This window comes from Leiobunum rupestre, chromosome 6, assembly GCF_980474605.1.
Source record: "Leiobunum rupestre chromosome 6, qqLeiRupe1.1.hap1, whole genome shotgun sequence".
Lineage (NCBI taxonomy): Eukaryota > Metazoa > Arthropoda > Arachnida > Opiliones > Sclerosomatidae > Leiobunum > Leiobunum rupestre.
In genome coordinates, this window is record NC_143389.1 from 57,917,987 (window position 1) to 57,929,335 (window position 11,349).

At 36.6% G+C, this 11,349-nt stretch overlaps 1 protein-coding gene across 2 annotated transcripts; it reads left to right on the plus strand.

The window, feature by feature from the left end:
• Positions 1 to 2,463: 2,463 nt before the first annotated feature.
• On the plus strand, positions 2,464 to 6,111 carry Gclc (glutamate--cysteine ligase). 2 transcript variants are annotated; one of them, XM_090177625.1, is made up of 15 exons: positions 2,464 to 2,535; positions 2,604 to 2,657; positions 2,794 to 2,984; positions 3,062 to 3,171; positions 3,242 to 3,361; positions 3,477 to 3,542; positions 3,871 to 3,987; positions 4,075 to 4,133; positions 4,197 to 4,411; positions 4,473 to 4,589; positions 4,686 to 4,824; positions 4,904 to 5,109; positions 5,192 to 5,378; positions 5,449 to 5,664; positions 5,730 to 6,111. In XM_090177625.1, exons 3-15 carry the CDS (start codon positions 2,835 to 2,837, stop codon positions 5,981 to 5,983), a joined length of 1,956 nt encoding a protein of 651 aa, XP_090033751.1. In that variant the 5' UTR covers positions 2,464 to 2,535; positions 2,604 to 2,657; positions 2,794 to 2,834; the 3' UTR covers positions 5,984 to 6,111. The 2 variants fall into 2 exon arrangements, with proteins under 2 accessions (XP_090033751.1, XP_090033752.1); XM_090177626.1 differs by lacking the exon at positions 2,604 to 2,657 and having other exon boundaries at positions 2,485 to 2,546.
• The last annotated feature ends 5,238 nt before the right edge of the window (positions 6,112 to 11,349 follow it).

The window sequence follows — 11,349 nt, forward strand, 5'->3', positions numbered from 1 at the left end:
GGCCCACAGGGCCCCCGTAAAAAATATCACTATTTCCAAGTCTGGTTCACTGGTCCAGTGCAGCGTGGGAAATAAGGCGGTGGCGGTGGGCAAAGGACCAGTTTAAAAATTGGCCGGACCAGTTTATTAATTAAATCAGAGGGGGGTTAGTGGTCCACTGGACCACTTAATTAATTCGAGGTATTTAAATTTTTTCAAGTGATTCAGCTTGAATATTTTGCAATTGGTAGGTCCAAATGTTATATTATTAGTCTTTGAATTTGAAGGTCTGTGTATTAGCGGCTGTGGCATGTTTATACCATAGATATATTAAAGAAATAGATACCTGACGTGTTATTCGCCTAAAATATACGGTAGCGATAAATAGACAAATAAACCTTGCCCATATTCCTGGTGTACTACGTGTAAAGCACCACCTAACGCTTAACCATATTCATGGAGTTTAAAATCACGAGATGATTTTTATTTTATCACCTACTCGACAGGCGTCACTTAAACGTAGTGCCCCAGGAAAAAATGATTGTGTGCTTGGCGTCGCTTCCGTCAATTCCGTATTAAACACCCGTAGAATCTTTTGTCTATTTCTTTATTATGTCTATGGTTTGTACACTCCAATTCAAATTCACTAGGACTGTGCGAGTAGTGGTTTTAGGCAATTGAGTCGGGTATCGAGTACGAAATTTTTTTCATCGAGTATTCAAGTCGAGTCGAGTAATCGAGTACTTGCTTAAGGGGAAATTTTCTCTTATTCGAGTCAATTAATTCAGAAAAAACCTTGAGTAATATTTTTAACGAGTTGAGTTATCGAGTATACTTGATTAGGAGCTGGTCTCATTCGAGTAATTAGGTAATTAAATTTAAAATGAGTATAAACTAGCTTTCAATGCTGAAAAATATTCCTTTAATTTAAATTAACCACAATTTCCAGAACTTTAGTAACCTAAATAACTAGCCTAATTATAGTAATTAATAGTAAAATAACAATACAATATACATTTTTTAAATTATTAATGTACCGTCTGTCCGTATATTGCTTAAGAAGTTAAGACTCCTAAGTTCTAACGCCGACCGACATCCGAATTCGTGAAGTGACACTCCAAACCAAAACTAAAACTTAATAATATTGTTTAAGAAAAACCGCGCAGGTCCACTACGTATTATAAACCGTGATCCATCCCCAAGGTAATTCAAAGCATTTGTTGTTTGTACGTCTTGTAGGTACCGTTTATTATTTCCAACCCAAAAAGTTGCAAAAACCCGTCTTTGAACAACAGCTTATTCAAGTAATCAGATACCCGACTATTCAATTTTTTGGTACTCGATAATCGACGAGTGTTTTCCAATTACTTATTAGAGGTCCAGTTCGAGGAATCGATTTCCAAAAATGCAGAGTAATCGATGATGTTCGAGTATTCGCACCATAGAAATAGAAATGAGATTAGAAGCAAGATTAAACTGTGGTGAGATGTACGAGTAAGAAAGCTGCCATGAGAGTGCCAGTATTCTTTGTGTGAGCACGCCATCTATTTCAAAAAAAAATTATAGTTTAAATTTATTTAATAGTTGGCGCACTCCTGCGTGGATTAGTAGCGACTCCACTCTCCTAGAAAGCTTCTAGCTTGCCCGTTTCCATTGAGATTACCAGATAGCGCAGTGGTTCTAGTCTCATTTCTATTTATATGACTCGCACAGCCCTAGAATTAACCCTATTAAAAACGGTTAAAAGATAAAACACGCTATTCTAATGTAGCAGACGACGTGCACTGGTCATGGTCCCGTTTATTTATTCTAGGCCAAGGGGGTCACTGGTCACCTGTCCACTTTCAAAAAAATCCTTATTTCCCACCCTGGTCCAGTGTCCAGTTTATTAATTTAAAATTATCTACCGTATTATTAACCAACTGGTCTACGTGACCACTTAAATATTTCAAGAGTTGGGAGTCACTGGCCAAATAGACCAGTTTAGAAATAAACCTTATTTCCAAGCCTGGCTGAGTAATATAAGAATTTGTTTCGCGAAACCACGACTCACGAACGCGCCTATGTCATTCTAGCGGTACTATTCCCAATAGAGTAATGGCACTCCGTAGCTTTGACCATGGTCGCCATTTTGGTCGCGATTTTTTATCTATAGGAAAAAGCGTGGGTGACGTGCCGTGACGTCACACTGCCATTACTATATTCAATGGGCTAGAAGGCACTCACTTTCTGGGGTGGGGTGCATTTCGCTAAAAGGTATTTTGATGACGTCAATTCGCTAAAAGGTCTTTTGATGACGTCAATTCAGCCAGCCAATAAAAAAGCTTCAAATTTTTAATCTCTTATAGCTGGGGCTTACGCAACCTTATATACCGCTTGTCTACTAACCTTGGCATACGATAAGTTTATTTGTAAATCGATAATTTTCTGGTATTCTTCAGGTGGCAATTCTACATGATCATTCTGGCAACCCTGGCCCAAATTTTTCTCAAATCACTTTCCCTGTCAGTTTCGAGAGTTTCAGTTGCTCGTGGTAGTCCAAGGATTCTATATTGGGTAGGCGTTGCGTAAGTTGTTTCAAAAGTGTAATTATAGTAAATTCGTTTGAAAAATTTGTTCGCAAGCCTAGTAAAGCTGACGAAAGAAACCAGGATATCATTGTTCTTTGTTTATTAAAGGTAAATTTGGTTAACTTTAGGCTTAGGCCACCGGTCTAAAGCATCTCATAATTCTCATTTGGTAGTCCATCGGTTTTTAAATCACACGTGTTTTTTGTTTGGTTGCATAATGATAATGGATTGTATTATTTTTTAGGTTATCAAACGAACTCATTTCTTCAATACATTTGACTTTTAATGGGTCTTCTTACCGAGGGATCACCACTTGATTGGGAAGACACTAAAGCATTAGCGGATCATGTTAGAGAACATGGCATAACCCAATTTATTAACATCTATCATGCATTGAAGGACCGCCAGGGAGATTGTTTGAAATGGGGGGATGAGGTGATTAATTTATTCGCAACCTACTTTTATCATATATTTCAATAATACACACACATCATTAATTCCGTTACTGTCAGGTGGAATACATGATAGTTAAGTTTGACCATGAGAACAAAACTGCTAGGCTGAAACTTTGTGCAAAAACACTTTTACCAATATTAATGCAGAAAGAAAAAGATAATCCTGAGTAAGCATTCATGTTGCTAATAATTTTGAACTTTTTATCATAGAAGTTATTCTTAACTTGAATTTTTTAGTGATGTACGTTCACTTTGGAGACCAGAATATGGTGATTTTATGGTTGAAGGTACACCTGGGAAACCTTATGGAGGGTTAACCTCACATTTCAATGTAGTAGAAGCCAATATGAGAACAAGGTAGGTAAGTGTAGCAGGAAATATTTGTGCCCCAGATTTTTACGTTAATTGACTCCTTCATTTTTCTGAGGTTGCTCCTTGCATTTTTTCTAAATTAATAAAAATTTTGTTAAAGGAGGGAAGAAGTAAAGGAATTTCTTGAAGAAGGAGACTCCATATTATGCATAACGAGCTTTCCTAGGTAAATGACCCCTTTTTGATCATACTAATCTTTTTTGGTGATTCAGCATATTTCAATTGCATAGCTTTCATTATTTAACAATACCAAGAGTTACTAACAATCTATGCAAAAATTTGCGATATTTGTTATGACCCAAATTTTCCACTGTAATAATTTTAGAAAATCACAATTATAACGCAAATTTCCCCCATAATTTTTTCTTCCTAATCCTATTTTTAAAAATTAATGGGAGTCTGTACAGTATAAGATAAATTATCCTTCTCAGTAAAAGATTTATGTTATATATCTCTGACAACATTAATTTCTATATATATTTTCATTATTTCAGACTAGGTTGTGGGATTTTTACTGATCCTCCGTCACTACCCGACTATAAAACCAGTCAAATAGCGGAATCGTTTTTTATTCCTGATACAGTTATCAATAGTTTACATCCGCGATTTAAGTAAGATAGCCTCTTATTACTAATTTTGAACTTTTTATTTGTTGAAAAGCCAAAATGTTAAATATTTCCTTTTGTTCCCCAAAACAGAACTTTAAGTAGGAATATTTTAAAACGCCGAAAAAAGAAAGTTGCTATTAACATTCCGGGTAATTTGAATATTGCTTGTAGAATTTTAAAAATACTGATTGTAATGGTTTTCTTTACGACAGTTTTCAAAGATGTGAAAACTCCATCACCCTTTGTAGAAGTGTTTCCTGCCTTAGAAAATAATGGGGGAATTCCACCGAATCTTCCTGATCATATCTACATGGATGCCATGGTTTTTGGAATGGGCTGTTGTTGTTTACAAGTCACATTTCAAGCCTGCAATATTAACGAAGCCAGAATGCTTTACGATCAGTTAACTCCATTGTGCCCAATTTTGGTAGGTTTTCGACTAACATTATGTTAATTATGAGTATTTCTAACCGCGAAGTTTATCGCAGATGGCCTTAAGCGGGGCCTCCCCCATTCAAAGGGGATTATTGTCTGATTTGGATTGTCGTTGGAGCGTTATAGCTGCCTCAGTTGATGACAGGACAGATGAGGAAAAAGGTCTTAAAGTAATTGCAATTAATTGTTTAGTCATTGTCAAGCAATTTATCTTATCTTAAAATGTTAAATATGAGTTCTCCTATCTCTATTTTCTCCTTTTTTAGCCTCTTAGTGAAAACAAGTTTAGGATAAATAAATCGAGATACGATACCATCGACTGTTACTTATCACCTGCGGGTGAACACTTTTGCGATATTGACCTAGTTTATGATAAAGATATTTATGACCGTTTAATAAATTCAGGTGAAATATTGCAAATTACTTATCTAACACAATATTTATATCGCTCTGATGCTAATGTTTTTTTCCATTAATTACCAAGGAATTGACCATTTATTGGCTCAACACATTGCTCATTTGTTTATTCGTGATCCCATTTCGATGTTCAGTGAGAAAATTCATCAGAATGATGAACTTGATATGGACCATTTTGAAAATATTCAGTCGACTAATTGGCAGACTATGAGATTCAAACCACCCCCTCCAAACAGCAGTATTGGGTGGAGGGTTGAATTTAGACCAATGGAGGTTGATAATTGTTTTTAAGACTTAATTTGCCCCCCCTCCCCCCACACTGAAAATTGGAAAATTATAAATCTATTATTTTAAGGTACAAATGACAGAATTTGAAAATGCAGCCTACGTGGTTTTCGTAGTTCTTTTGACTCGAGTCATTCTCACCTATCAGTTGAATTTCCTAATACCCATATCAAAAGTTGATGAAAACATGCACGAAGCTCAGAAGAAAAATGCAGCGCAACTCGGTACTTTTTGGTTCAGGACTGATGTTATGACTTGTACGCCTTTATTGACATTTCACCCTTGGAATTTTATGTAATTTAATAATTTTGTTTGAATTTGCAACAGGTGAATCACCTCCAGAGGCAACCGCTTGTGTCAGCGGGCAATGCCCTCCCTACGAATACCATAAAATGTCCATCAACGAGATTGTGAATGGGAAAGACAAGAGTTTTCCTGGACTCATTCCATTAATTAAAAGTTTCCTGAAGAATATGGAAGTAGACGTAGAAACTCAGTGCACCATTCAGCAATATCTTTCGCTTATCCAAAGGAGAGCTGCTGGTTTGTGTCTATTACAATTGTCTCCCATAGTTCTTCATCCCGATCTCATTTTAAATCCACTTTAGGCGAACTTTTGACCACTGCCACTTGGATAAGGAATTTTGTTACAAGCCATCCAGATTACAAACAGGATTCCGTCGTTAGTGAACTGATTAATTATGATCTCTTAATGACGGCTGATCGGATCCAAAGGCAACTTCAGCCGTGCCCAGAGCTAATTGGAACTTACAATACAATGACTAGTGACAGAATTCCCCAAGCTGTCAAGAAGGCTGAACGGTCTTATGGGACAATAGAAACGAGTGATAGCGAACATTAGGCAATTTATTTATTGTTAATTTAAAATTTTAGTCACTATGGGAACCTTTTCGCAAAATTACATTCTACTCGTAATATATTAACTTATTTCTCTTTCAGTTCAAATTAATAAATTTTGTCAGTATTAAATCGCATTTTTTTGTTATGGTGTTGGTCTATTAAACTCGCGTTTGCGGGGGAAAGTAGCTAGGTTTAACGGCTTTAGATTTGTATCAAAAAATGAAGGTCAGGCTATTAATTCAAATGTCTAATTAACTTCTATTGTTAACTTTGCAATAACATACTTACACGGAGCTGATCTAAAATTATCTAGCGATAATAGCGTTTTATAATAAAATAAAAAATATATATTAATGTTGAGGCAGGAATATTTTTTACAAAATTTCTAGTACTGCTAGTTAGATACAGGGAATTTCATGTTATTATTTGTGATATAATGAAACCAAATTTTCCTGTTTAAGGAGAATGCATTGCTCTTTATAATCGTAAGAAGTATCCCTCTATCTTTTCCATTTGTTTTGTTTAGGGAACAAGAATTATGTAGTTCATAGTGTTTGCCCATTTTGTTGATCTGTAATGTGATATTATTTTGTCTTGGTTGATTTTTTTTTTATAGATATACCCTTTAAATATTTTATACCGTTACCACATCTTTAAAACCTTGTCAATATTCAGCTGTAAAATAAATATTGTTATTGAAAAAAACTTGTGATATACCAATTCTAAAAACTACGCGTCCTGTTTCAGCTACATCACAAACCACCTAACCCAAGAGGGACATATGTTTATTTTTTTTATCGTTTATCTGATGCGAATTTTTTCAGAGTGCGCCATCTCATGGCAAGTATAGGCAGTTCTGAAGAAAAAAAAATTGTAGAGGCTGGCTCACAACCAAGGCGGTAGATACCGCGGAGCACATTCTCTTCGCCTGTCCATCCCAAGTTGCAGCACGGCGAGGTCTCCTTCGTAGTCTCCATAAGAGGGCTTTTCCCGTCTCTCTGACGGGTGTGTTGAAAGCGGTCCACGCTATATACACCAAAAACTTGTAAACCTTTATTTCGACCAAGACTTCTTTTATTTTCATTTCGTAAAATAAAAAAATATTACGGGCTCTTTTCTGTTTGCTATTAAACAAATTAAAGTCCTTCTTGGCGTAGGTGGTCTGTGGCTACATGCACCCAAGGTTCCTAGAAAAAAATTATCTTATATAGTTTGGCGCATACCATGACATGCACCGACGTCGCCTAGAAATATTTAGTGTTTTCCATTTGATTGCAATTTAGAGCGAAATCACAGACCCCCTACCCTAAAAAGGACTGGCATCAATCTCGAAAAAAAAGTGTATCAAAATTCATTATTTTGCGAAATAAAAATAAAAAAGTCATGCGTGGGTACCTTTAAAACTGCTTCTATTTGCAGTGATATGGTGCACTCTTAAGAAAGCGGAATCACATTCGAGAAATAAATAAATTAAAATTACTACCAACGATACATGTCCCTCTTGGGGTAGGTGGTCTGTGGTGAAGATAGTATAAAACCCATACCCTAGATTCGAAATATCTGCCTCACATTGGACAGATTTTATTAAGTGGATACTTTTCGCCGATTCTGAGATTTCGGAGTAAGGTAAGAAGAGTAACCCTGTGACGTCATTTTACTCCGATTCAGTGGTGGCGAACAGTTTGAGTAAGCTAAAAACGTTTCCCCAAAATGACTGCCTAAGGCCACTTTACCCGATAACTTTTAGATAAGTAGACAATTTTATCAGTTTACTCTCTTTACTCCTGCTTTTGAAGGTTGCACTGATCTTGATGAATAGTTCACGGTGTAGAGTAGTTATCTCCACCAGAACCCCCTTTTATTCCAGAACAAACGAAAAGTATCCACCTATTAATTGTTGAGCTGAACTAAAAGGACCGAAACCAATGAACCACGCGAAAAATAGCCGACCAAACCGATGGAATACGCAAAATAAAGTTCCAAGCCGACCGAACCGGATGGAACACGCGAAAAAAAGCTCCGAGCAGACCAAACCCGATGGAACACTCAAAACAATGGTACGGGAGCCATCTGGGTCCGTTGATCTCTCGAAATCGGAAGGTCAGTTTCGAGCGACCTCTGAGCGCTTGACAGTATAAATGATATACACGCGAAAATAAATCGGACGAGATCATAGATAAATATATCTTTAGTGCAGATTGGACCATGCAATGTTAATCGAGGCGATCGAGAGCGGCAAAATGGAAGGACCTTAACATCGTTGAGTTTAAGTCAATTCCCGCCAAGTTACGTTGCGGTAGAGTGTGCCTTTTTAGTTTGCATAGAACTACGTAGACGTGAACGGAAAAAGCTAGATTTTCCTCTGCCAAGCAAACGCTCTGTGTTTTAAAATAGAGTGCTATAGACTGCACAGTCTTGATGTGGGTGGCTAACAGCCATGAGTAGCAATAGAACCCTACTGCTGACAGTCGCACAGGGGACGCAAACCATTCAACCGTCTGAAAGGCCTAGAGAGTAGGTGTGGAAATAAGGATATAATCTACTCGCGACGGAAAACTATCCTTTCGCCCCCCCCCCTTGGTTCGAAATTGTAACTGAGATAGGTAGCTGCTAAAGTCAGTTCTTTCATCAGTTGGTAAGATTCGTTCCCCACGCCCCGCATCTAGGACCCCCACTAATTTTTTCTAACATCATAATGTTACAAGAATGTATTTATTTATTCGCGACCAAATTAGTTTTTCACGGGCGGTTTTTCATCATCTATTTTCGTAAATTCGACTTTATAAATTATGATACTTGCATTTTAATACATTTTTTGCATCGTTTACTTATATTTTGATAACTCTATTTAAGAAAAATCGTTCTTATGACTTTTTAATTTGTCTGTAGCAGACGCTAGATCTTAGGCACAACCAAGGAGAAGCTAGCGCCGTTACGCCCTCTAGCCCTCGACTATACTATTGTTGTAAATGTTGCAAACGCGGAAATACGTCACAACTCTTTATACATGTTAAGGGTCTTTTTTTTTAAATTCGCACGGTATATTTAAAGGCTGAAAAAAGTTTAACAATGTTTAGATTACAAAATTAAACAAATTGGACAAACTTTCTTACTGTAGCTGTGGCTGTCGTGAGATCTTGCAAAGAATAAATGTTAAATCTACCCTCAAAAGAACTTCAATAATGAAAATAGACCTTCTTGTGCACAGTGTAACCCAGTGTTCATGATGTTCTATATTAATATTATACTATAGGCGGGTTACGACCATAGATATAGGAAATGTATATAAACGTCTAGATAAAATATTTCAAAGGGAGTGAATACGGAGGTGACAGCTAGCAGAAACGCGTAATTTCAGCAGGCTATCCTTATAACGCGCTATCTATCGGTAAGAAAGCTCGTGCTATCGTCGCGAGAGCCATTGTCTCCAGCTTAAAAACTATACTAAAAGTCACCAACAGATGGTGTCTAAAGACTACGGCCTGCGGAAAGGTCAAGCACTTAGTACTAAAATGCTAAGAGAGCTCGCGCTCTTGGTCACGTGCCTTCCTCGGTGTCTGCTAGGTGTCAATTCCGTATTTTATGTTAGGCTTAGACGCCCCGAAATTTATCTAGACCTTTATATACATTTCTGATATCTATGGTTACGACCAATTTGACTGTTGAATATTTTCTCCAACAGAGCGCGCTCAGAACCGACAAATACCGACCGGAAAATAAAGCGGATATTGTACCCAAATCCGATTCATCCCTCTTGTCGGTGGTCAGGTGGTCAAAGACCAGTTTATTAATTGCTCAGACCAGTTTATTTATTCAAAATTTGGGGGTCACTGGTCACCGTGTCCAGTTTATTAATTCGAAATAATATCAAATAATAGGAGATGACCAGTTTATTAATTTAAAGTTTCTATCAATTTTGATTTCCCTATTCACCAGATTTCTATGTACCGCGTACTACAGTCGCACGCGAAGGAATTGCAGAGTACCTCGCTAGCATCCCTCGAATGAGTCAAACTGTCGAAGCCCCCTCTGACCTCAAAGCCTCAAACTTGCAATCCTCTAGTCTCGCTTTCCCGAGGGTCTTCTAGGCTATGGAAGTAGTCTTATATGAGATAGTACTATATAGTACTATTCTTGTGATACTCATAAAATAAAGTTAACTATTCTGAATACGTTTAAAATTAATGTTACCAACATAATCTAACTTCTAAACATGTATAGGTTTTTTTAGGCTTATAAAATGACATTAGAACATTTTATATGAGACCAGTTCAATAATTCATAAGCTAGGAGGACACTGGTCATAATGACCAGTTTAATAATTCATAATCTAAGGGGTCACTGGTCATAAGGACCAGTTAAATAAAATACCTTATTTCCAAGGCTGCCTCCTAGTAGAGGGTTACGTTGAGGAAGCGGTAAGCTTAGTACAGGGACAGGTATGGGAGGGATAGCTGTCCTGGAGAATCTTTTATTTGTCTATGATTATAGCTAATATTTAATTTTTTTTATCATAATGTAAATTTTTTCTTCCTAATAGGCTTATCGTTTTAATACTATATTGATGCTGGTTAACAGACTTATAAAAACCAAAAACTGCACTTTTTAATTTTGTACAATAACAACAGTTCATCAATTATCTTTTTTTCACGGCACCAGCCGATTACATTTCCATTTCATTCTTTTCATTTCGTAAAATTCTTAAATCTGATTTTCTCATAAAAAATATATCCTTTTGTTTCTGAACCTCAAAACTTTATAGTAAAAAAATAAACATTCTCATTCAATATTTGGAAATTACTCTCAAAGTGTTTTCCATTTGCGCTATGAATTTCCAAAAAAAAATAAAAGTGATAGGGCTGTCAACCCCCTCGTAATTTAGGTAGCGTCGCCTTTCCGTTTTGGGGGGCATAGTACGACTAACTCCCACTGTGGAGCGGTGGCGCTGTTGAGCAATAGGACTAGTTGACAACTGAGCCAGCCTCTCTCTCCGTAGACTGTACCCCGACGTTATCAACTAGGCCTAAGGCTTATATACTGGTGGTTCACAACCCTTCTAAACTATTGAAAAATAATTGTAAAAAACCGTTTTTTGTTTCTTTTTTAAAAAATATATATTTATATTCGTGTAGAACTTTAACGCGGAATTATTTTTTTCATTGTTTTCATTTTCTTAATAACAAAGTTTTTGTTTTCTTAAATACTTAATTTGAACCCGTGTCTTTCGAGGGTCTACTATTTACAAATTGAAAAAAAAAAACATAAGGCCAAAGGTCATTATAGAAATATAATATATGTCACCGTTTTTATAAAGTTCAGTTTTTTGTCATTATACATTATACGCGTAGTTTTGGCACCCCTTGATTT